Source organism: Salmo trutta, chromosome 19 (genome assembly GCF_901001165.1).
Source record: "Salmo trutta chromosome 19, fSalTru1.1, whole genome shotgun sequence".
NCBI lineage: Eukaryota > Metazoa > Chordata > Actinopteri > Salmoniformes > Salmonidae > Salmo > Salmo trutta.
Window position 1 is genome coordinate 22,637,430 of NC_042975.1, and position 22,539 is coordinate 22,659,968.

Genomic DNA, 22,539 nt, shown 5'->3' on the forward strand with positions numbered 1-22,539 from the left:
TGCGGTGGCGTGTGTGTGTGTGGAGATGCTGTGGCGTGTGTGTGTGGAGATGCGGTGGCATGTGTGTGGAGATGCGGTGGCGTGTGTGTGTGTGTGTGGAGATGCGGTGGCGTGTGCGTGTGTGTGTGTGTGTGTATGTGTGTGTGTGTGTGTGTGTGTGGAGATGCGGTGGCGTGTGTGTGTGGAGATGCGGTGGCGTGTGTGTGTGGAGATGCGGTGGCGTGTGTGTGTGGAGATGCGGTGGCGTGTGTGTGTGGAGATGCGGTGGCGTGTGTGTGTGTGGAGATGCTGTGGCGTGTGTGTGTGGAGATGCGGTGGCATGTGTGTGGAGATGCGGTGGCGTGTGTGTGTGTGTGTGGAGATGCGGTGGCGTGTGCGTGTGTGTGTGTGTGTGTATGTGTGTGTGTGTGTGTGTGTGTGTGGAGATGCGGTGGCGTGTGTGTGTGGAGATGCGGTGGCGTGTGTGTGTGGAGATGCGGTGGCGTGTGTGTGTGGAGATGCGGTGGCGTGTGTGTGTGGAGATGCGGTGGCGTGTGTGTGTGTGTGGAGATGCGGTGGCGTGTGTGTGTGGTGGAGATGCGGTGGCGTGTGTGTGGGTGGAGATGCGGTGGCGTGTGTGTGTGTGGAGATGCGGTGGGCGTGTGTGTGTGTGGAGATGCGGTGGCGTGTGTGTGTGTGTGGAGATGCGGTGGCGTGTGTGTGTGTGTGTGGAGATGCGGTGGCGTGTGTGTGTGTGGAGATGCGGTGGCGTGTGTGTGTGTGTGTGGAGATGAGGTGGCTGTGTGTGTGTGTGTGTGTGTGTGTGTGGAGATGCGGTGGCGTGTGTGTGTGTGGAGATGCGGTGGCGTGTGTGTGTGTGGAGATGCGGTGGCGTGTGTGTGTGTGGAGATGCGGTGGCGTGTGTGTGTGTGTGGAGATGGCGGTGGCGTGTGTGTGTGTGTGTGGAGATGCGGTGGCGTGTGTGTGTGTGGAGATGCGGTGGCGTGTGTGTGTGTGTGTGTGGAGATGAGGTGGCGTGTGTGTGTGTGTGTGTGTGTGTGTGTGTGTGGAGATGCGGTGGCGTGTGTGTGTGGGAGATGCGGTGGCGTGTGTGTGTGTGGAGATGCGGTGGCGTGTGTGTGTGTGTGGAGATGCGGTGGCGTGTGTGTGTGTGTGTGGAGATGCGGTGGCGTGTGTGTGTGTGGAGATGCGGTGGCGTGTGTGTGTGTGTGTGGAGATGAGGTGGCGTGTGTGTGTGTGTGTGTGTGTGTGTGTGTGTGTGTGGAGAGATGCGGTGGCGTGTGTGTGTGGAGATGCGGTGGCGGTGTGTGTGTTGGAGATGCGGTGGCGTGTGTGTGTGTGTGTGGAGATGCGGTGGCGGTGTGTGTGTGTGTGTGTGTGTGTGGAGTATGCGGGGTGTGTGTGTGTGTGTGGAGATGCGGTGGCGTGTGTGTGTGGAGATGCGGTGGCGTGTGTGTGTGGTGTGGAGATGAGGGGGCGTGTGTGTGTGTGTGTGGAGATGCGGTGGCGTGTGTGTGTGTGTGTGGAGATGCGGTGGCGTGTGTGTGTGTGTGGAGATGCGGTGGCGTGTGTGTGTGTGGTGTGAGATGCGGTGGCGTGTGTGTGTGTGTGGTGGAGATGAGGTGGCGTGTGTGTGTGTGTGTGTGTGTGTGTGTGTGTGTGTGGAGATGCGGTGGTTCGTGTGTGTGTGTGGAGATGCGGTGGCGTGTGTGTGTGTGGAGATGCGGTGGCGTGGGTGGGTGTGTGGAGATGCGGTGGCGTGTGTGTGTGTGTGGAGATGCTGTGGCGTGTGTGTGTGTGTGGAGATGCTGTGGCGTGTGTGTGTGTGTGGAGATGCTGTGGCGTGTGTGTGTGTGTGGAGATGCTGTGGCGTGTGTGTGGAGATGCTGTGGCGTGTGTGTGTGTGGAGATGCGGTGGCGTGTGTGTGTGTGTGTGTGTGGAGATGCGGTGACGTGTGTGTGTGTGTGTGTGTGTGGAGATGCGGTGACGTGTGTGTGTGGAGATGCGGTGGCGTGTGTGTGTGTGTGTGGAGATGCGGTGGCGTGTGTGTGTGTGGAGATGCGGTGGCGTGTGTGTGTGTGTGTGTGGAGATGCGGTGGCGTGCGTGTGTGTGTGTGTGTGTGTGTGGAGATGCGGTGGCGTGCGTGTGTGTGTGTGTGTGTGTGTGTGTGTGTGTGTGTGTGTGGAGATGCGGTGGCGTGCGTGTGTGTGTGTGGAGATGCGGTGGCGTGCGTGTGTGTGTGTGTGTGTGTGTGGAGATGCGGGTGGCGTGCGTGTGTGTGTGTGGAGATGCGGTGGCGTGCGTGTGTGTGTGTGGAGATGCGGTGGCGTGCGTGTGTGTGTGTGGAGATGCGGTGGCGTGCGTGTGTGTGTGTGTGGAGATGCGGTGGCGTGCGTGTGGTGTGTGGAGATGCGGTGGCGTGCGTGTGTGTGTGTGTGGAAATGCGGTGGCGTGCGTGTGTGTGTGGAGAATGCTGGTGGAGATGCGTGTGTGTGTGGAGATGCGGTGGCGTGCGTGTGTGTGTGTGTGGAGATGCGGTGGCGTGCGTGTGTGTGTGTGGAGATGCGGTGGCGTGTGTGTGGAGATGCGGTGGCGTGTGTGTGGAGATGCGGTGGCGTGTGTGTGTGTGTGGAGATGCGGTGGCGTGTGTGTGTGTGTGTGGAGATGCGGTGGCGTGCGTGCGTGTGTGTGTATGTGTGTGTGTGTGTGTGTGGAGATGCGGTGGCGTGCGTGTGTGTGTGTGTGGAGATGCGGTGGCGTGCGGGTGTGTGTGTGTGTGTGTGTGTGTGTGGAGATGCGGTGGCGTGCGTGTGTGTGTGTGTGTGTGTGTGTGTGTGTGGAGATGCGGTGGCGTGTGTGTGGAGATGCGGTGGTGGTGTGTGGAGATGCGGTGGCGTGTGTGTGGAGATGCGGTGGCGTGTGTGTGGGATGGGTGGGGTGGGTGTGTGTGGAGATGCGGTGGCGTGTGTGTGTGTGTGGAGATGCGGTGGCGTGTGTGTGTGTGGAGATGCGGTGGCGTGTGTGTGTGTGGAGATGCGGTGGTGTGTTTGTGTGTGGAGATGCGGTGGCGTGTGTGTGTGTGGAGATGCGGTGGCGTGTGTGTGTGTGGAGATGCGGTGGCGTGTGTGTGTGTGGAGATGCGGTGGCGTGTGTGTGTGTGTGGAGATGCGGTGGCGTGTGTGTGTGTGTGGCGATGCGGTGGCGTGTGTGTGTGTGTGGCGATGCGGTGGCGTGTGTGTGTGTGGCGTGTGTGTGTGTGTGTGTGGCGATGCGGTGGCGTGTGTGTGTGTGTGGAGATGCGGTGGCGTGTGTGTGTGTGTGGAGATGCGGTGGCGTGTGTGTGTGTGTGTGTGGAGATGCGGTGGCGTGTGTGTGGAGATGCGGTGGCGTGTGTGTGTGTGTGTGTGTGTGTGGAGATGCGGTGGCGTGTGTGTGGAGATGCGGTGGCGTGTGTGTGTGTGTGTGTGTGTGTGGAGATGCGGTGGCGTGTGTGTGTGGAGATGCGGTGGCGTGTGTGTGTGTGTGTGTGGAGATGCGGTGGCGTGTGTGTGTGTGTGTGGAGATGCGGTGGCGTGTGTGTGTGGAGATGCGGTGGCGTGTGTGTGTGGCGATGCGGTGGCGTGTGTGTGTGTGGCGATGCGGTGGCGTGTGTGTGTGTGTGGCGATGCGGTGGCGTGTGTGTGTGTGGAGATGCGGTGGCGTGTGTGTGTGGAGATGCGGTGGCGTGTGTGTGTGTGGAGATGCGGTGGCGTGTGTGTGTGTGGAGATGCTGTGGCGTGTGTGTGGAGATGCGGTGGCGTGTGTGTGTGTGTGGAGATGCGGTGGCGTGTGTGTGTGTGTGGAGATGCGGTGGCGTGTGTGTGTGTGTGGAGATGCGGTGACGTGTGTGTGTGGCGATGCGGTGGCGTGTGTGTGACGATGCGGTGGCGTGTGTGTGTGTGGAGATGCGGTGGCGTGTGTGTGTGTGGAGATGCGGTGGCGTGTGTGTGTGTGGAGATGCGGTGGCGTGTGTGTGTGTGGAGATGCGGTGGCGTGTGTGTGTGTGGAGATGCTGTGGCGTGTGTGTGTGGAGATGCGGTGGCATGTGTGTGGAGATGCGGTGGCGTGTGTGTGTGTGTGTGGAGATGCGGTGGTGTGTGCGCGTGTGTGTGTGTGTGTGTGTGTGTGTGTGTGTGTGTGTGTGTGGAGATGCGGTGGCGTGTGTGTGTGGAGATGCAGTGGCGTGTTTGTGTGTGGAGATGCGGTGGCGTGTGTGTGTGTGTGTGTGTGTGTGTGGAGATGCGGTGGCGTGTGTGTGTGTGTGTGGAGATGCGGTGGCGTGTGTGTGTGTGTGTGTGTGTGGAGATGCGGTGGCGTGTGTGTGTGTGGAGATGCGGTGGCGTGTGTGTGTGTGTGTGTGTGTGTGTGTGGAGATGAGGTGGCGTGTGTGTGGAGATGCGGTGGCGTGTGTGTGGAGATGCGGTGGCGTGTGTGTGTGTGGAGATGCGGTGGCGTGTGTGTGTGGAGATGCGGTGGCGTGTGTGTGTGGAGATGCGGTGGCGTGTGTGTGTGGAGATGCGGTGGCGTGTGTGTGTGTGTGTGTGTGTGTGTGTGTGTGTGGAGATGAGGTGGCGTGTGTGTGGAGATGCGGTGGCGTGTGTGTGTGGAGATGCGGTGGCGTGTGTGTGTGGAGATGCGGTGGCGTGTGTGTGTGGAGATGCGGTGGCGTGTGTGTGTGTGTGTGTGGAGATGCGGTGGCATGTGTGTGTGTGGAGATGCGGTGGCGTGTGTGTGTGTGTGTGTGTGTGGAGATGAGGTGGCGTGTGTGTGTGTGTGTGTGTGTGTGTGGAGATGCGGTGGCGTGTGTGTGTGTGGAGATGCGGTGGCGTGTGTGTGTGTGGAGATGCGGTGGCGTGTGTGTGTGGAGATGCTGTGGCGTGTGTGTGTGTGTGTGGAGATGCTGTGGCGTGTGTGTGTGTGTGGAGATGCTGTGGCGTGTGTGTGTGGAGATGCTGTGGCGTGTGTGTGTGGAGATGCGGTGGCGTGTGTGTGTGTGTGTGTGTGGAGATGCGGTGGCGTGTGTGTGTGTGTGTGGAGATGCGGTGACGTGTGTGTGTGGAGATGCGGTGACGTGTGTGTGTGTGTGTGGAGATGCGGTGACGTGTGTGTGTGTGGAGATGCGGTGACGTGTGTGTGTGGAGATGCGGTGACGTGTGTGTGTGGAGATGCGGTGGCGTGTGTGTGTGTGTGTGTGGAGATGCGGTGGCGTGTGTGTGTGTGTGTGGAGATGCGGTGGCGTGCGTGTGTGTGTGTGTGTGTGGAGATGCGGTGGCGTGCGTGTGTGTGTGTGTGTGTGGAGATGCGGTGGCATGCGTGTGTGTGTGTGTGTGTGTGGAGATGCGGTGGCGTGTGTGTGTGTGTGTGTGTGTGTGTGGAGATGAGTTGGCGTGTGTGTGTGTGTGTGTGTGTGTGTGTGTGTGTGTGTGTGTGTGTGTGGAGATGCGGTGGCGTGTGTGTGTGTGGAGATGCGGTGGCGTGTGTGTGTGTGGAGATGCGGTGGCGTGTGTGTGTGGAGATGCGGTGGCACGGTGGCTGTGTGTGGAGTGCGGTGGCGTGTGTGTGTGGAGATGCGGTGGCTGTGTGTGTGTGTATGGATGCGGTGGTGTGTGTGTGGGGGGGAGATGCGGTGGCGTGTGTGTGGGGATGCGGTGGTGTGTGGGGGGGAGATGCGGTGGCGTGTGTGTGTGTGGAGATGCGGTGGCGTGTGTGTGGAGATGCGGTGGCGTGTGTGTGTGTGTGTGTGTGTGTGTGTGTGTGTGTGTGTGTGTGTGTGTGTGTGTGTGTGTGGATGCGGTGTGTGTGTGTGTGTGGGGATGCAGTGTTGGGGATGCGGTGGTGTGTGTGTGTACGTACGTGTGTGTGGGGGGGGATGCGGCTGTGTGTGTGGGGGGGATGCGGTTGTGTGAGGGGGGATGCGGTTGTGTGTGTGTGTGGTGGGGGGGATGCGGTGGTGTGTGTGTGTGGTGGGGGGGATGCGGTGGTGTGTGTGGGGGGTGTGTGGACGTGTTTGTGTGTGTGTGTGTGGGGGGGGGGATGTGGCGGCGGTGTGTGTGTGGGGATGCGGTGGTCGGGATGCGGTGGGGATACGGTGGTCGGGATGCGGTGTGGGTGTGTGTTTGGGGATGCGGTGTGTGTGTGGGGATGCGGTGTGTGTGTGGGGATGCGGTGTGTGTTTGGGGATGCGGTGGGTGTGTTTGGGGATGCGGTGTGTGTGTTTGGGGATGCGGTGTGTGTGTTTGGGGATGCGGTGTGTGTGTTTGGGGATGCGGTGTGTGTGTTTGGGGATGCGGTGTGTGTGTTTGGGGATGCGGTGTGTGTGTTTGGGGATGCGGTGTGTGTGTTTGGGGATGCGGTGTGTGTGTTTGGGGATGCGGTGTGTGTGTGTGTGTGTGTGTGTTTGGGGATGCGGTGTGTGTGTGTGTGTGTTTGGGGATGCGGTGGTGTGTGTGGGGGGGGGGATGCGATGGTGTGTGTGGGCGGTGGGGTGGTGTGTGAGTGGGGGGGGGTGCTGTGGGGTTGTGTGTGGGGGGAATGCGGTGGTGTGCGGGGATGTGAGGGTGCCCTGAGTGGACCATGGACTGAATATACTTACTCGTTTTGGCCAAGCTGTTGCACCAGACGGATGGAGATTGATCCACTTCCTTTTTTCCCCCTCATATTTATTCATGTGTTTTATTTCACAGTTGATCCACTTCCAACTGGACAGCTAAGTGCTGCCTCGAGTCCATTTCTACCCCTCTGCTTCAATGACATCATGAGATGTCTTTTTTTTTGTATGTGGGTTAGTCGCTGTGACTTGTTGGGACCGAGTGACCATCTAGCATGGGGTTTGTTGTTCTGAAAACCTCCCCAAGTGCTTGTCTGTTTGTATATTTTCCCATCTTTGGTTGGTAGGAACAATTGTTTCATGATGTTTTATGGATTGTGCACAAAGGGGATGTCTCCATGAGCTGTGGTTGGCAAGCCTGTGATGGCTTATTATTGGTTCCAATAGCTCTGGAAGAGAGCGTCAAATACGTTTTTTGTCTTTGCAAATTGTTTCCCTGTGTCCCTACTAAGCATTGTCATTTTTTGTTTTCATAGCTGTTTTTTTACAGTATGAGGAATCTCGTGAAGTAGATGTGGCTTGTCAACATTTTGACTTGGCAAGTGGCAGTCTTGTTTTTGTTTTGATATGAAAGTGGACTGTACATGTGATTGATTGCCTCTGCCTCTGTGTCCACCTATAATAGGTCTGAGAGAAGACGTTTTGATATGACATGTTTTAAGTGCTTGTCAACAAGCCACAACCGCTACAGCTTTTCCTTATCAAAACTTGTATCTTGAGAAAATAAACATGCTTGCAGTGTGTGAAACAAAAGCATGGCAGGTTATCAATTCAAACACAGCTTGGGAAAAGCATGTCTTATTTTTTTTTCCATTCTGCCAGAAACAATTGCAAAACGCAGGGGCTTTATTTAATCTATTAAGCCAGATAGTGACAACCACACTCGGACAGGTTCTTTAAGTACTTTAAGTACTTTAAGTACTCTGTTTTTCCCCTCCTCCTCTCCGTCCTCCAGGTGTGCTGGCCCAGATCCAGATGCCCCAGAGTATCATGAAGGTGATCGAAGGTCAGAAGGTGGTGCTGCAGGCCTGGTACAGCACCAGCTACAGCATCGGCAAGAACACCGTCCTCTGGAACTTTGTAGCCAATAACTCTCAACTGGTGAGTGTTTTGCGCTCTGTTATGTTCTGTGTGTGGTGCCTTTAGCGTCTGTGCTGATTGTCTGACGGTTTAGGGCCGTTCTTACTTGAGACGTGTACAGTAAGTTGAACTTTCGCACCAAACATTAAGGCAATGGCATATTTGTGCGAAGTTAAAGTTTGTGCGTCTTGGGATGTGTGAAGATCCCTTTCATCATGCAGTGGTCATGATTAGTCTGTGACATCCTAAGGCTACAATATAATGTCCCAGAGGCCAGTAAGGTACCTGCATTAGCTCTGCATACCAGTTAAATCCTTTTTTTAAATGTGTTTTTATTTAACCTTTTATTTAACTAGGCAAGTCAGTTAAGAACAAATTCTTATTTACAATGAGTTGTAAGTAAGCATTTCACGGTAAAGTCTACCCTTGTTGTATTCGGTGCATGTGACAAAAAATGAAGTTTGATTTGAACTACAACTGAAAATCTTTCTTGCTTGGCCATCTGTGGGGGATTATTATCATGAAGGATGTTGACTGCTGTTAATCTGGCAAAGCTCTTCCTTCAGAAACCCTCAGAAATAAGTCTAATAAAATGCTTAGCTCTCCATCTATCCAATGTATTTTAGCCCTGCTTGAAAATGCATAAATATAAAATAGCTTGTTTTTGGCTTTTTCCGACCATAACATTTCAGAAAATTAGGCCATGAAGTGATATGACTCTAAACCACTTGAGAGTTTCTATTTTGGGGTTAGGTTGGGGTTAACCCTTTACAAAACAAAAACAAATTAAGCTGGTGAAAGTGGGCAGTTGGCCATAAGGCTCTCATCTGACTTGGATTTTCAAACTTGCATCCACAGACAGTACTATCTAGGGACGTGCATGGGCTTATATTTGCTAATTACAGATTTGTTTTACAGTAGTATACAGATGGACCAAGTCCCAAAGGGGAAAAACAAAGAGAAAGAAATCCAGTTTGAGTCTAGTAGTTACCATTCCACTACAGTAGCACTCACCAACTGTAGATTGGGAGATTGCAGTTGTTGACTTGAACAGAGCAAGCTGCTTTGGCTAAAGGTCCAGTCATGGAGTGGTAGTCGGATTTCACTACAGAATGTCTGAGTTGTGCGCCATTATCTCTACTCAGACTGTTCGTCTTTAGCTCCAAATGATAATTCTGTCTTGTTTGTTTGCATAATGATCTATATGATATTTTAAAGTACTTTACTTCTATTCATACTCCAATACACTCAATATTGCCTTGTCATGGCTCTATTAAGAAAATAACATTAGCTAAGAGAACCTCTAAGTAATGGTAGACTACATGTTGTAAAATAAAGAAAAAGCAAAAGGATATTCTAGGGACCTTTTCAACAATCTTCATGGATCTTGTCCCCTCCATCCAACCCACACAGATAATCTCCTACACCCTAGACTCAATCAGTTTAGGCAGCCCGCAGTTTGAGGAGCGAGTGGGCTTCACAGCCACCATGCCCTCGGCCAACCTGTCTCTGTACATCAACAACACGAAGGAGTCAGACTCGGGACGCTACTTCTGCCAGGTCATCATCCCCGGGGCCCAGGGCTTGACCGGGGAACTTATCCTCGACGTCATTGGTAAGGACAAGGGGACCCCTTATCCTTATGTAGTTCTTGTAGTCATGCAGCACGCCATCTTTGTATTCTTATAAGCTGTACATGTAGAATGAGGCATGCCTGCATGTATGTATACAGTGCATTCAAAGTATTCATACCCCTTATTCAAAATGTTACAGCCTGAATTCAAAATTGATTAAATTGACGGACTGCTTTTGCTCACCAATCTACACACAATACACCATAATGGCAAAGTGAAAACATGTTTTTAGGAAAGTTGGCTAATTTATTGAAAGTGAAATACAGATATTGAATTTCCATAAGTATTCACATCCCTTTGCTATGACACTCCTGTCATGACGTTGGCACTCCATATTGAGCTCGGGTGCATCCAATTTCCTTTGATCATCCTTGACGACACTAGAACTTGATTGGAGTACATTTGTGGCCAATTCAATTGTTTGGACATGATTTACAAAGATACATACCTTTCTACAGTATATAAGGTCCCACAGTTGACAGTGTATGTCAGAGCAGAAACTATACCATGAAGTCAAAGGAACTGTCCACAGATCTCCAAGATTGGTACTGTATGCCTCATCACAATTCTGTCAAAGTTTGGACACCAACTCATTCAATGGTTTTTCTTCATTTTTTACATTGTAGAATATAGTGAAGACATCAAACTATGAAATAACACACATGGAATCATGTAGTAAGCAAAAAACTGTTAAACAAATCAAAATATTTTATATTTGAGTTTCTTCAAAGTAGCCTTGATGACCACTTTGCATACTTTTGGCATGATCTCAACCAGCTTCACCTGGAATGCTTTTCCAACAATTTTGAAGGAGTTCCCACACATGCTGAGCACTTGTCGGCTGCTTTTCCTCCATTCCGAGGTCCAACTCAACCAAATTGAGTTGGTTTGGGATGAGTTTGGGTGATTGTGGAGGCCAGGTCATCTGATGCAGCGCTCCATCACTCTACTTGGTCAAATAGCCCTTACACAGCCTGGAGGGGTGTTTTGAGTCATTGTCCTGTTGAAAAACAAATGATAGTCCCACTAAGCGCAAACCAGATAGGATGGTGTATCGCTGCAGAATGCTGTGGTAGCCATGCTGGTTAAGTGTGCCTTGAATTCTAAATAAATCAGACAGTTTCACCAGCAAAGCACAATCACACCTCCATGCTTCACGATGGGAACCACACATGTGGAGATCATCCATTCACCTACTCTGCGTCTCACAAAGACACGGCGGTTGGAACCAGACATGTGGACTCATCAGACCAAAGGACAGATTTCCACCGGTCTAATGTCCATTGCTTGTGTTTCTTGGCGTCCTTTTAGTAGTGGTTTCTTTGCAGCAATTCAACTATGAAGGCCTGATTTATGCAGTCTCTGAACTGTTGATGTTGATGTATTTTACTTGAACTCTATGGTGCAATCTGAGGTGCAGTTAATTGCTGATTTCTGAGACTGGTAACTCTAATGTACTTATTCTCTGCAGCAGAGGTAACTCTGGGTCTTATTTTCCTGTGTTGGTCCTCATGACAGCCAGTTTCATCATAGTACTTGATGGTTTTTGACACTGCACTTGAAACGTTCAAAGTTCTTGAATTTTTCCGGATTGACTGACCTTCATGTCTTAAAGTAATGATGGACTGTCGTTTCTCTTTGCTTGTTTGAGCTGTTCTTGCTATAATATGGACTTGATCTTTTACCAAATAGGGCAACTTCTGTATACCCCCTGACTGGTACTGTATATCTAGGGAAGAATATGAAACAATTTCTTGAGTGTTGAAAGTTTCCAAGGGCACAGTTGTCTCCTTAATTGGGGGGGCTTTGAACTACCCAAACTCTAGAGCTGGCCAAACTGAGCAACCGGGCAAGAAGAACATTAGTCAGGGAGGTGACCAAGAGCCCAATGACCATTGACAGAACTACAGAGTTCCTTGGCTGAGATGGGAGAACCTGCCAGAAGGACAACCGTATCTGCAGCACTTCACCAATCTGGGCTTTATGGGAGAGTGGCCAGACGGAAGCCACTCCTGAGAAAATGGCATACCTGGAGTTTGCAAAAAGGCAAGTGAAAGACACTCAGCATAAGGCAAAAGATTGTCTGAAGAGACAAAAATTGAACACTTTGGCCTGAATGCAAAGGGCTATGTCTTGAGAACCAGGCACAGCTCATCACCTGTCAAACACTATCCCTTCCGTGAAGCATGGGAAGGCTTTTCATCAGAGGCAGGAATTGGGAACCAGGTAAGGATAGAGGGAACAATGAATGGAGACAAATACAGGCAAATCCTTGATGAAAACCTGCTTCAGAGTGCAAACTACCTTAGACTGGGGTGAATATTTACATTCCAACAGGACAATGACACCAAGCATAGAGCCAAAGCAACGCTGGAATGGCTTCGGAACAAGAATGTGAAAGTCCTTGAGTGACCCCGACGACAAATTCTGTCTTGAATCCCATTGAAAATCTGTGGAAGACTTGAAGATTGCTGTTCACCGCCACACCCCATCTAACTTACAGATTTTCTCAAGCTCTGTTAAGGAAGAATGTGAGAAAATTGCAAAACACAGAAGTACAAAGCTGATACAGACATACCCAAGATGATTCAAAGTTGTAATCGGCCCCAAAGGTGCTTCTACAAAGTATTTACTCGGGTGTGAATACTTAACTAAATTGGATATTTTTCTCTCTAATTTTCAATACATTTGCTAAATTTTATCAATTTTGAATTCCGGCTGTAACCCAACAAAATGTGGAATAAGTCAAGGGGTATGAATACTTTCTGAAAGCACTGTATATGATCAAATGCTGATAAGACACACACACTTACAGATGTGCTCTACTTGCACATATACCCGAATACAGTACATGCACACCCGCATACCTGTACACACGTTCCTGTATGTATCTTAACACAATAGTTTCACTGTTTGCCACTACCCTAAATCCTTAACATTCTTTTATCTATCATTATTCAAATACTGTAGCTTAGCATCTCATCACATATGTTCAATCTCTCTCCTATATCTCAGTCCCTCCTGCTGTCCCAGAGTGCTCTCTGTCGGGGAAGCCAGTCCTGAAAGGCAACGTCACGCTGAGCTGTAAGTCCAAGTCAGGCAAGCCCATCCCCATGTACAAGTGGCAGAAGACCAGCCCCACGTCTGAAGTCTTCTTCTCTCCCATGCTCAGTGAGTAACTAACTGCAGTCTGACATCTGAAACATGGAGGTCTAACTTTATTAACCAACATCATAAGCAAAACCTTTTGTTTACTCAGAAATAGTGTATTTATTGTAAATGTACTGTATTTCAGGGAGAGCTTGCTCTCTTTCTGCAATTGGATAAGACTTTGAACTTAGAGTACTGTAATAGTATGTCGTTCAGCCAAGTTGTTGTGCACACGTAATGTGAGTTGCTCTGGATAAGAAATGTACACAGAATATACCATAAGCAAATGTAATGATAAAGCAGAGGGTATAATTTAATGACAAAGCAGAGGTTAATATTTTGCCAATGGCAAAGGGATTTTGAAAAAGTTACATTTGAATTGAGGCAATCAGGTCTCACTTTACGTTAAGTGTCCTAAAGTTACAGGTACTATGTATTGTGTAACCACACAACCAACTGGGTATAATTTGTGAGTGTGTTGTATCAATCTGTACTTAGTAATACACTATACATACGTGTGTGTGGCTGCCATATACAGTTGAAGTCGGAAGTTTATATACACTTAGGGTGGAGTCATTCAAATTTGTTTTTCAACCACTCCACACATTTCTTGTTAACAAACTATAGTTTTGGCAAGTTGGTTAGGACATCTACTTTGTGCATGACACAAGTAATTTTTCCAACAATTGTTTACATACAGATTATTTCACTTATAATTCACTGTATCACTATTCCAGTGGATCAGAAGTTTACATACACTAAGTTGACTGTGCCTTTAAACAGCTTGGACAATTCCAGAAAATAATGTCTTGGCTTTAGAAGCTTCTGTTTGACTAATTTACATAATTTGAGTCAATTGGAGATGTATTTCAAGGCCTACCTTAAAATGCAGTGCCTCTTTGCTTGACATCATGAGAAAATCAAAAGAAATCAGCCAAGACCTCAGAATTTGTTTTAGACCTCCACAAGTCTGGTTCATCCTTGGGAGCAATTTCCAAACGCCTGAAGGTACCACGTTCATCTGTACAAACAATAGTACACAAGTATAAACACCATGGGACCATGCAGCTGTCATACCGCTCAGGAAGGAGATGCGTTCCGTCTCCTGGAGATGAACGTACTTTGGTGCAAAAATTGAAAATCAATCCCAGAACAACAGCAAAGGACCTTGAAGATGCTGGAGGAAACAGGTACAAAAGTATCTATATCCACAGTAAAACAAGTCCTATATCGACATAACCTGAAAGGACGCTCAGCAAGGAAGAAGCCACTGCTCCAAAACCTCTATTAAAAAGCCAGACTACGGTTTGCAACTGCACATGGGGACAAAGATTGTACTTTTTGGATAAATGTCCTCTGGTCTGATGAAACAAAAATAGAACTGTTTGGCCATAATGACCATCGTTATGTTTGGAGGAAAAAGGGGGAGGGTTTACAAGCCGAAGAACCCCATCCCAACCGTGAAGCACGGAGGTGGCAGCATCATGATGTGGGGGTGCTTTGCTGCAGGAGGGACTGTGCACTTCACAAAATATATGGCATCATGAGGAGGAAAATTACGTGGATATATTGAAGCAACATCAAGACATCAGTAAGGAAGTTAAAGCTTGGTTGCAAATGGGTCTTCCAAATGGATAATGATCCCAAGCATACTTCCAATGTTGTGGCAAAATGGCTTCAGGACAACAAACTCAATGTATTGGAGTGGCCATCACAAAGCCCTGACCTCAATCCTGTAGACAATTTGTGGGCAGAACTGAAAAAGTGTGTGCGAGCAAGGAGGCCTACAAACCTGACTCAGTTACACCAGCTCTGTCAGGAGGAATGGACCAAAATTCACCCAACTTGTTGTGGAAGGCTACCCAAAACGTTTGACCCAAGTTAAACAATTTAAAGGCAATGCTACCAAATACTAATTGTGTATGTAAACTTCTGACCCACTGGGAATGTGATGAAAGAAATAAAATCTGAAATAAATAATTCTCTCTACTATTATTTGGACATTTCACATTCTTAAAATAAAGTGGTGATCCTAACTGATATAAGACAGGGAATTTTTACAAGGATTAAATGTCAGGAATTGAGTTTTAATGTATTTGGCTAAGGTGTGTGTAAACTTCCGACTTCATCTGTATCTATGGATTTAAGGGCACTTAATGTGAACTGGAACAGGCAATCAAAAGGAGTTTCAGTAGGCATAGCCATGTCATTGTTTTGTTTTTGTTTTGACTTGGAGATTTAGGGGCTAATCTGTTTGGGACTAGATTAAAGTACACAAGGTTGCATCCTAATGTGACTCTGCTCAAATCCACTATTTTTTCCCAAACCAATAGTCAGTGTTCCCATACTTAGATAATGTATTTCCTCTCATTTATGGGGTGCAAGAATTGGATAAGTATCTCACATTGTTTGGTACATTTGAATTTTCTGATTAGTAGTGATTTAATGATGAGGAAAAAGCGCATATAATCAATGCACAGTGTCCATATAAGGACAGCCGCAGAAGTGGCAGTACTGACAATGCTGTCCTAATATGGATACTCTATGGGTGAGTAAGGGGAGGACCATCCTCATCAGTGAATTTCATAAAAATAGTGAAACATTAAGTTACCCTTTTTAGATAACACTATACTACATATATTCACGTCACCAAATAATTGATTAAAACACACTGTTTTGCAATGATCTATAGTAGCTTCAACATCACTCTGTAGGGTAACACCATGGTGTAGCCAGAGGACAGCTCCTTTCTGTCCTCTGGGCACATTGACTTCAATACAAAACCTAGGAGGCTCACGGTTCTCACCCCCTTCCATAGACTTACACAGTAATTATGACAACTTCCGGAGGACATCCTTCAACCTATCAGAGCTCTTGCAGCATGAACTGACATGTTGTCCTCCCAATTTTAAAGGATCAGCGAATGAATGTAGTGCTGAAAGCATAAGCTACAGCTAGCTAGCACTGCAGTGCATAACATGTGAGTAGTTGACTCTGTGTGAGAGAGGGAGAGAGAAGACAATAGTTACACAGTTTTGAACAAATTTAATTTATTCAAAAATGAAGGAGATGCAAGAGATTTGTTTTTACACTTTCACTTAGCTAGCGAATTCAGCGAGCTAATTTCGCCAACTCAAAGTCCCGGCTCCCACAGAGAGGGATGCTATGTTAGCTAGCTGGCTATGGCTATCCAACACTGGAACTCTTCCAAGTCAAGGTAAACTTTTGGTTTTATTAATTTATTGCCACAAGACCCACCTGTGTAACTGCTTGCTGATGACTGTACACTCTATTGCATGATTGTATGTGGTTTACTAGAGCATTAGTTTTAGTAGCTATGTTGACTGACGTTAATATGGTGACAACGATGTATAGCGGTTATAATATGAAGGTTTGGTTTGGAAATGTTTTTTTCCCGGCTGGTCACAGAAAGCTGATGTGTTGTGCACTGAAGTCCACAAGCGAATTAAAAAGGTGAGAGAAGGAATAAAACGACCAAAGGGATTATGTTGTTATGTGACTGCTATGAAAGTGAACTACACTGCTCAAAAAATAAAGGGAACACTAAAATAACACATCCTAGATCTGAATGAATGAAATAATCTTATTAAATACTTTTTTCTTTACATAGTTGAATGTGCTGACAACATAATCACACAAAAATAATCAATGGAAATCCAATGTATCAACCCATGGAAGTCTGGATTTGGAGTCACACTCAAAATTAAAGTGGAAAACCACACTACAGGCTGATCCAACTTTGATGTAATGTCCTTAAAACAAGTCCAAATGAGGCTCAGTAGTGTGTGTGGCCTCCACGTGCCTGTATGACCTCCCTACAACGCCTGGGCATGCTCCTGATGAGGTGGCGATGGTCTCCTGAGGGATCTTCTCCCAGACCTGGACTAAAGCATCCGCCAACTCCTGGACAGTCTGTGGTGCAACATGGCGTTGGTGGATGGAGCGAGACATGATGTCCCAGATGTGCTCAATTGGATTCAGGTCTGGGGAACGGGCGGGCCAGTCCATAGCATCAATGCCTTCCTCTTGCAGGAACTGCTGACACACTCCAGCCACATGAGGTCCAGCATTGTCTTACATTAGGAGGAACCCATGGCCAACCGCACCAGCAAATGGTCTCACAAGGGGTCTGAGGATCTCATCTCGGTACCTAATGGCAGTCAGGCTACCTCTGGCGAGCACATGGAGGGCTGTGCGGCCCCCCCAAAGAAATGCCACCCCACACCATGACTGACCCACCGCCAAACCGGTCATGCTAGAGGATGTTGCAGGCAGCAGAACGTTCTCCACGGCATCTCCAGACTCTGCCACGTCTGTCACGTGCTCAGTGTGAACCTGCTTTCATCTGTGAAGAGCACAGGGCGCCAGTGGCGAATTTGCCAATCTTGGTGTTCTCTGGCAAATGCCAAACGTTCTGCACGGGGTTGGGCTGTAAGCACAACCCCCACCTGTGGACGTCGGCCCCTCATACCACCCTCATGGAGTCGGTTTCTGACCGTTTGAGCAGACACGTGCACATTTGTGGCGGAGGTAACGGAGGTAACAAAGGCGGAGGTAACGGTCCTGCTGCTGGGTTGTTGCCCTCCTACAGCCTCCTCCACGTCTCCTGATGTACTGGCCTGTCTCCTGGTAGCGCCTCCATGCTCTGGACACTACACTGACAGACAGCAAACCTTCTTGCCACAGCTCGCATTGATGTGCCATCCTGGATGAGCTGCACTACCTGAGCCACTTGTGTGGGTTGTAGACTCCGTCTCATGCTACCACTAGAGTGAAAGCACCGCCAGCATTCAAAAGTGACCAAAACATCAGCCAGGAAGCATAGGAACTGAGAAGTGGTCTGTGGTCCCCACCTGCAGAACCACTCCTTTATTGGGGGTGTCTTGCTAATTGCCTATAATTTCCACCTGTTGTCTATTCCATTTGCACAACAGCATGTGAAATTTATTGTCAATCAGTGTTGCTTCCTTAGTGGACGTGTGATTGACTTGGAGTTACATTGTGTTGTTTAAGTGTTCCCTTTTATTTTTTTGAGCAGTGTATATTGGCGTGTGATCAGGGGTGTATTCATTCTGCCGATTCTGTTGAAAAATGTTTCTTAACCTACCGAAACGGGGATTAACATACCTGAATTTGTCCAATAGAAAATGTAGTTTGCACACCCTAGATCAGCTAGATGCAGGGAAGAGTGCAAGGTGGTATTGAATGAGTCAATGTCTGTCACCTTGATTGCTCAAATGTACCGCGACCTGTGCACCTACCTATGTTGTAAACTTTAATTCATAGGCTAGGTTGTAGCAACCTCATGATAGGTATAGGGAAAATAAGTGTCATGTAGAAGCCTAAACCTATCGATGTTACATTGAGCTGGGTGAATGGAATATGAATGACAGTCATCCAATATGCTGTAATAGAAATAAGGCCATGCTTATACAAATAATAATCATCCTCCCTAAACGGCACGACCACCGTGTGTGTGTGTGTGTGTGTGTGTGTGTGTGTGTGTGTGTGTGTGTGTGTGTGTGTGTGTGTGTGTGTGTGTGTGTGTGTGTGTGTGTGTGTGTTACAGATGAGAAGACAGGCACCCTGAAGCTGAGCAACCTGAGCAGCAACATGTCAGGGAAGTACGTGTGTTCGGCCAGCAACACGGCCGGCACAAAGAGATGCTACATCAACCTGGAGGTCATCACCTGTACGTACTTTTATAGTGCAACACTGGACACACACACGACTCACTATACACTATGTGGGCCAGTCAGAATGTAGAGAAATGGGCTTCCTAAAACAGTTGGCACCTGGTACCTGAAACGGCTTTGAAAACCAGAGCATGCAGATATCCAGAGCAAGTAATTAAGAATGCATTTTAATTGGGACTGATTCACTGCCTTCACTTAAATTGAGTTTTCCTTCATCTAATGTGCACTTAAAAAACAAATGATAGTCACACTAAGCGTAAACCCGATGGGATGGCGTATCGCTGCAGAACACTGTGGTAGCCATGCTGGGTAAATGTGCCTTGAATTCTAAATAAATCAGACAGTTTCACCAGCAAAGCACCATCACACCTCCTCCATGCCTCACGGTAGGAACCACACATGCAGATATCATTCGTTCACTTACTCTGTGTCTCACAAAGACACGGCGGATGGAACCAAAAATCAGAAATTTGGACTCAAAAGACCAAAGGACAGATTTCCACTGGTCTAATGTCTATTGCTCGTGTTTTGTGGCCCAAGCAAGTCTCTTCTTATTATTGGTGTCCTTTAGTAGTGGTTTCTTTGCAGCAATTTGACCATGAAGGTCTGATTCACGCACTCTCCTCTGAACAGTTGATGTTGTGTCTGTTATTTGAACTCCGTGAAGCATTTATTTGGGCTGCAATTTCTGAGGCTGGTAACTCTCTAATGAACGTATCCTCTGCAGCAGAGGGAACTCTGGGTCTTCCTTTCCTGTGGCAGTCCTGAGAGCCAGTTTCATCATAGCGCTTGATGGTTTTTGACACTGCACTTGAAGAAACTTTCAAAGTTGTTAATTTTCCGGCTTGACTGACCTTCATGTCTTAAAGTAATGATGGTCTGTCTTTTCTCTTTGCTTATTTGAGCTGTTCTTGCCATAATATGGACTTGCTATTTTACCTAATAGGGCTATCTTCTGTATACCACCCCTACCTTGTCACAACACAACTGATTGGCTCAAATGCATTAAGAAGTAAAGAAATTCCACAAATTTAACTTTTAACAAGGCACAACTGTTAATTGAAATTCATTCCAGGTGACTACCTCATGAAGCTGGTTGAGAGAATGCCAAGAGTGTGCAAAGCTGTCAAGGCAGGGTAGTGTACTTGGAAGAATCTCAAATATGAAATATATTTTGATTTAGCACTTTTTGGTTACTACATGATTCCATATGTGTAATTGCATAGTTTTGATGTCTACAAATGTAGAAAATAGTACAAATAAAGATAAATCCTTGAATGAGTAGGTGTGTCAACTTTTGACTGGTACTGTGTGTATATATATATATATATACACACACACACACACACAGTGTGTCTGTATGTGTCAATTCCTACACTTGGTAGCTATCTCTTTCTGTTATCTATTACCCACTAACATTTCTTTCCTTAAAGTTTGCTGGGAGACTACAGTATAGAATAGGACAAATGCAATTAAGCTTCTTTAAAGGAAACCTCAATTTGGTGGAAAAGGGACATTGGCTGGTGCTACTCTGTTAATTAAATTGACTTTTTATTTAGAGGTTTAATTGTCTTTTCTGTCTGTACGTTCTTATCTTTACATTGCCACAAAGACAGATCTCTGCCTAGTCTTTGAAAAACACTGAACGGTCACAGGCTGCTGTACTTGCACTGTTGGGTTAAGAGAGCTGGGTATTGAGTGAATGTAAGAACAAAACTAATATACAAATAACAGGATGCTGCCATAGTTTTATTATCTTTTGGACCGCAAAGGGTAAATTACTACAGCATCTAAACAGTGTATTTATTTAATTTTCCCTGGAGAGTGAAGGTGCTATACCACAGATCTGTAGTGCAAGTGTGTTTTAATGTTGTGTGTTTCTACAGCGACCAACGCAGGGATGATTGCTGGGGCCACGGTGGGCTCGGTGCTGGGCTTAATCTTCATCATCCTCTTCCTTGTTGGTCTCCTGAGGAGAAGGAGAGACTCTGAGGAGGACCTGGCCAATGACATCAAGTTAGATTCAACTTCACGTGTGTGTGTGTGTGTGTGTGTGTGTGTGTGTGTGTGTGTGTGTGTGTGTGTGTGTGTGTGTGTGTGTGTGTGTGTGTGTGTGTGTGTGTGTGTGTGTGTGTGGTGATTGTGTGCACTAATTAGTATGCTATACAAAGAACATACCATATGTATACTGTTATATACCTGTGACGTGAAGGTGTGCATATGCCAAATGGATGTCAGCCAGTCTCTCACCCCTTCTCTCCCTCCTCTCCACCCCTAGGGAGGATGCTCAGGCGCCCAAGCGCGTCTCGTGGGCCAAGAGCGGCGGCTCTGGCCCGGAAGTGGTCTCCAAAAATGGCACACTCTCCTCCATCACCACTGCCAACAGACCCCACCAGAGGGAGCCCTCTTCCCAGCAGTATCCCCAGCGCCCTCCCTCTGACACCGCCTCCATCATCACTGCCACAGGCAGCGTCTCTGGCTACCACCTCGGGCCGCGCCATGGAGCCTCCACACCCACCCATGGCCACGCCCTGCCGGGCTACAGCTACAACACTGATACAACCCTGCCCCGCGGACAACTGGCTAATTCTGCAGCACCCAGTGCCAACGGTAGTCCCAGAACCCAGCACCCACAGACCTATACCCAGCCCCAGACAGCACGTCCAGCCCCGCGCCCGCCACCTCTGCCCACTGTCGTGACCGCGTCCAACATTTCCCACATGGGAGGGGTTCCCATCATGGTGCCAGCTCAGAACCAGGCCGGCTCGCTGGTGTAGTGCCAGTCTGTCATGGTGCAGTGTCCCTTTTCCCTTCAACTGTACTTACTCACATAGATTTTCCAAAAGGAAAAGATTCAACTGCCACAAGGATATAGCTAACTCGAGGGTTAAAGCTTGAATTGGCCATCGAAGATGGAGCATTTGACTCTCACTCAAAATGCAGTGAGATCATTGGTAAGACCTTAAGAGATGGACTGTGTTGCTACACAAGGCTAATTTATTTAATGAAGTATACGGAAGTACATTTTTTTTTTTTTTAAATGTATACTCCGTATGTATACAAAATATGTACAGATCTGGATTTCATACATTTGGGAAGTATTTTGTATTTTTTCTATTGCACATTCAGTGTATTTTTTTTTATTTTAATTTTTTACAAAGTTTTCCAATGCAACTATTTAAGTCATCGGTCTTTCTCTGACAAGATTGTTTTCACTCTATCACGTCCTATCAAGGCCATTGTATGATGTCACTTTCAAAACGGGGACTTGACAAGATGTCATGGCACACTGGTGTTATTGCGTACATCCCCTGATTTTACTTCTTCGTGCATTCCTGCAGATGTATATGACAATTTAGATTATGAAGGACCAAATTAGTTTGAAGAACAGCATATTATTCATTTTATTCTATCTATTTTAACTTCTCAAATGAGTATATTAGTGTAAAAATATGGTGGACTACTGCTGAATACCTGCCTAGCATCATGCAGTTAAGAGAAGAAAATCACCAGGCATACTAGATTGAACATTTGCTACTACATTTTCTAAATGCAAAGTTCACTTTTTGCCTTTTCATGTTCCTTGTTTCAAACTTCATGACAATTCTCTTTAGACACAGCCCTTAAAACGTAGGTATTTTACTACATAGGAATAGCTTTTCATATTATATAAAATACAATTTGACACATTTTGTCAATTACATGGACTAAGTGGTGGTTATATGGTTACACCATCGGGCTGTAATGATTTTGGGTCGCTCTCTGCAAGGAAATTGTAAATAAGGTTTGCTTTCAATTGTATTTGAGGCTGTTCATTAACACTTATGACTGACTGGATACAAAAGCAGAGTTTCTACTTGTCAACATCCCAAACATCATGTAGTAACCAAAAAGTGTTAAATCAAAATATATTTGAGATTCTTCCAAGTACACCATCCTGCCTTGACAGCTTTGCACACTCTTGGCATTCTCTCAACCAGCTTCATGAGGTAGTCACCTGGAATGCATTTCAATTAAGTTGTGCCTTGTTAAATTTGTGGAATTTCTTTCCTTCTTAATGCATTTGAGCCAATCAGTTGTGTTGTGACAAGGTAGGGGTGGTATACAGAAGATAGCCCTATTAGGTAAAATAGCAAGTCCATATTATGGCACGAACAGCTCAAATAAAATGTATTTTATATAGCCCTTCTTACATCAGCTGATATTTCAAAGTGCTGTACAGAAACCCAGCCTAAAACCGCAAACAGCAAGCAATGCAGGTGTAGAAGCACAGGGGCTAGGAAAAACTCCCTAGAAAGGCCAAACCTAGG

General features: G+C 47.4%; 1 protein-coding gene across 1 annotated transcript in view; it reads left to right on the forward strand.

Annotated features, from left to right (window-relative positions):
* Nucleotides 1–22,178, forward strand: part of LOC115154178 (endothelial cell-selective adhesion molecule) — a 68,102-nt gene extending 45,924 nt beyond the window's left edge. The window contains exons 2-7 of the mRNA XM_029700139.1: nt 7,604–7,749; nt 9,142–9,343; nt 12,378–12,533; nt 18,103–18,225; nt 20,116–20,245; nt 20,508–22,178. Of these exons, the coding sequence (XP_029555999.1) occupies nt 7,604–7,749; nt 9,142–9,343; nt 12,378–12,533; nt 18,103–18,225; nt 20,116–20,245; nt 20,508–21,006 (1,256 nt within the window). The 3' untranslated portion in view covers nt 21,007–22,178. The remainder of the gene's footprint in view (nt 1–7,603; nt 7,750–9,141; nt 9,344–12,377; nt 12,534–18,102; nt 18,226–20,115; nt 20,246–20,507) is intronic.
* The last annotated feature ends 361 nt before the right edge of the window (nt 22,179–22,539 follow it).